The sequence below is a fragment of the Halyomorpha halys genome, unplaced genomic scaffold (genome assembly GCF_000696795.3).
Source record: "Halyomorpha halys isolate HHAL.00 unplaced genomic scaffold, Hhal_1.1 Scaffold34.1, whole genome shotgun sequence".
Classification (NCBI taxonomy): Eukaryota; Metazoa; Arthropoda; class Insecta; order Hemiptera; family Pentatomidae; genus Halyomorpha; species Halyomorpha halys.
Genome location: NW_027105031.1, coordinates 1,169,133 through 1,171,904, shown reverse-complemented (window position 1 = coordinate 1,171,904; position 2,772 = coordinate 1,169,133). Strand labels below are relative to the sequence as shown.

At 23.7% G+C, this 2,772-nt stretch overlaps 1 protein-coding gene across 3 annotated transcripts in view; it reads left to right on the top strand.

Annotated features, from left to right (window-relative positions):
- The first annotated feature begins 752 nt into the window (after window positions 1-752).
- Window positions 753-2,772, top strand: part of LOC106685964 (src kinase-associated phosphoprotein 2) — a 121,736-nt gene continuing 119,716 nt past the window's right edge. For 2 of the 3 annotated variants that reach the window (XM_067047806.1, XM_067047809.1), the window contains exon 1: window positions 753-852. In XM_067047806.1, the coding sequence (XP_066903907.1) occupies window positions 819-852 (34 nt within the window). In that variant the 5' untranslated portion in view covers window positions 753-818. The remainder of the gene's footprint in view (window positions 853-2,772) is intronic. The other variant, XM_067047807.1, reaches the window with a different exon arrangement.

Below are 2,772 nucleotides of genomic sequence, written 5' to 3'. Positions count from 1 at the left end.
TTGATGTAAAAAAGGACACTTTCAACTATTTGGTTATTTTTGAATTTTTATCTTTTTAATCCAATAGCCATGAATAGTAATAAAGTTTGTTTGAATTTATGAAACACAATTAGGAATATACCTGATTTTCAAAAATAGAAACAGGATGTATTTTTTTTTTCCAGACCAGATAAAGAACAAGATATGCTCTTCTGGAAATAAAAATTTGTATGAAACGATTTGTGAAGAAGTGATTATCACTTCTTGGAGACAGATTTTATTGTTTAAATAAAATAAATTTTATCCATTTGTGCCTCAAACATTCTTTATTTATATTTTAAACGTCCAATGAACGATCCTCAAGGACAATCTTAACTATAAATTTACACCTCACATCCAACAATTAAATTTTTTTGCAAGCTATTCTACCCAAGCCTAACAATTTTAGTCAAATTAACCTATTTTTTTTTCAGTTAATTTGAATACTTTTAATTTCAATTTATCTCTCTCTATTATCACTCATCAACAATCTAGTTTGAACTTGTAATGCTTATATGTATTACTAAATGATGAAACGGAATTTATAATACTATTGTTGTTTTTAATTTAACTTTTTAATTGTATACTGGCTAAATTTCAAGGCTCGATTAAAATTGTTTTTTGTCCTCGATACTTTTATTAAAATAACTCCATACCATAATAATAATAATGCAGATTATCCTTGTTATTATAAAAAGAGACAGATCTTTCTCTAGGAAAGTGTTGGAGGTAGGGCGGAGTAGTGCGTTTTAGTGGGGACTTCTCTACTTCAGTCGCTGGTGAACTCCGACCGTGTGGAGATGTACGTTTCAGAGCTCAAGGATCTTCTTACAGGTGTGTCGTAAAAACCTACTATAATGAATATATGTTATTAAAAGTTTATTTTTATATACTCGTCTATATACTGTGTATATGATATTAAAAATGCAAAAATAGTAACATTATATTTATATCTTGTCCTGATATATAAACAAATATTATGTGTTTTCGTACGTGAAATGATTTATAGTTTATGAAATGAAAAAGAAAAACACCTCATAAAGTGAATTATTTAAAACATTTACGATAATAAAAAAAAAAAAATTGTTGAGATTGGCCTTAAAATCTTTCACTGACCACGAATTGTGCTTTAAACTTTGATTGGGTGTTTCAGTTAGTTCGGTTTTTGAAAATAAAAAATAAATTTGATTACCGAATAAGAATAATGAAATATAGCTTTTATTCATGGCTTTTAAAATTTTAATTATGATTTTTTAAATTAGTCGGTCATCTGAAACCATTTTTGGTTGTATAAACGTTTGATTTTGACAAATGAGTTAGAGAACACAATCATAAAAAATATTTATTCAAATGAAAATAACAGTTTAAGTAAATATGATTTTGCTCTTTTTTTATTTATTAAAAAAATAAAATTATATCCAAATTTAAATTTTTTTATTTAGGTTTAATATAAATCCTCTTTATAGTTTTTAAACATAAATTAAATATCCATTAAAAATAAACTATAATAAAGTTAGTCTTATAATTTTGTTGTTATATTATCCTGATTTTCGTTTAAATATTAAATTAGTAAATTCATTTTTAAATAAATAATTCCATTGGATTATTTTTCACGTTGTTAAATGGATTACGTCAGTCGGATTTCATTATTCAAGCGCGCTCATGAAAACAGTTCATTAATTTTTTAAAGCAAATCATTTACGTAATATGATCTATTTTAAAAAACAAACATGTTAAAAATGTATAAACACTTTGAAGCGTATATGTTTATCAATCAAATATCGTTTTGAGTTATATTATTTTGTATTAAATAATCATACAAATAAATAATTATGCATACAGTAAAATGATTTATTTCCACTATTTCTGTTTTTTTTTTTTTTTTTTATTGTATTACAATTATTTGATTGTAATATAATATAATGGATTTCTTCCTTTTGATATTAAATTAATGTTTTGACCCTTTTATTGTAGGTATATATTAGCGATCTGTTGATTTTTTACTATGGTATTGTTTGGTAAACAACTAGACATTAAATTAGTATTTCAGTTTGTGATTAAAAAAAAAAATTGATATTTTTCTTCATATATTAGTGACTATAATTAATTTATTTTTTGAAATTACTACAAATTACTTTACAATTACTATTATTTATTACTCGCTCAATAAATTTACTTCAATAAAATTAAATTAAATTAAATTAGTATATATTATAATTAATCAATATATGTATTTTATTTGGGATGGAAATTTTAGATTAGGCGTATGATGGAATTGGTCTGGTACATTGGTGCGACCCCTCTCAGAAACTTTCTTGATCCGCCATTGTGCTAATTACATTTCTGAAAATTTTTAAAAATACTAAAACTACATTCATTTACTGGTTAATTCAGAATCATCCTTAATTGAAGATATCTTATTATGGCAATTTTAAGTAATTGAAAAAATCTTGACGCAAAAAAAAAAAAAAATTTAGATATATATGTTTATTCACAAAATGTTTTACTTATTTTTTTCCTTCGAGCTGTATATCAATTTATTTATTATTACAAGTATTCGTTTGCTAATTCTTAAATTAAAAAGAAAAAAATACGTTCTGTCGCCCCTCGATTTATATGAAAAATTAAAAATATATGTTTATAATCCAAGAAAAATACTTACTTTCAAACCATTTGAAGAAAAATCTTATAGTACAGCCCTGAGGCTTAAAAAATATATATATTTTACTATTTAAAAATAACTCTAGGTATTAA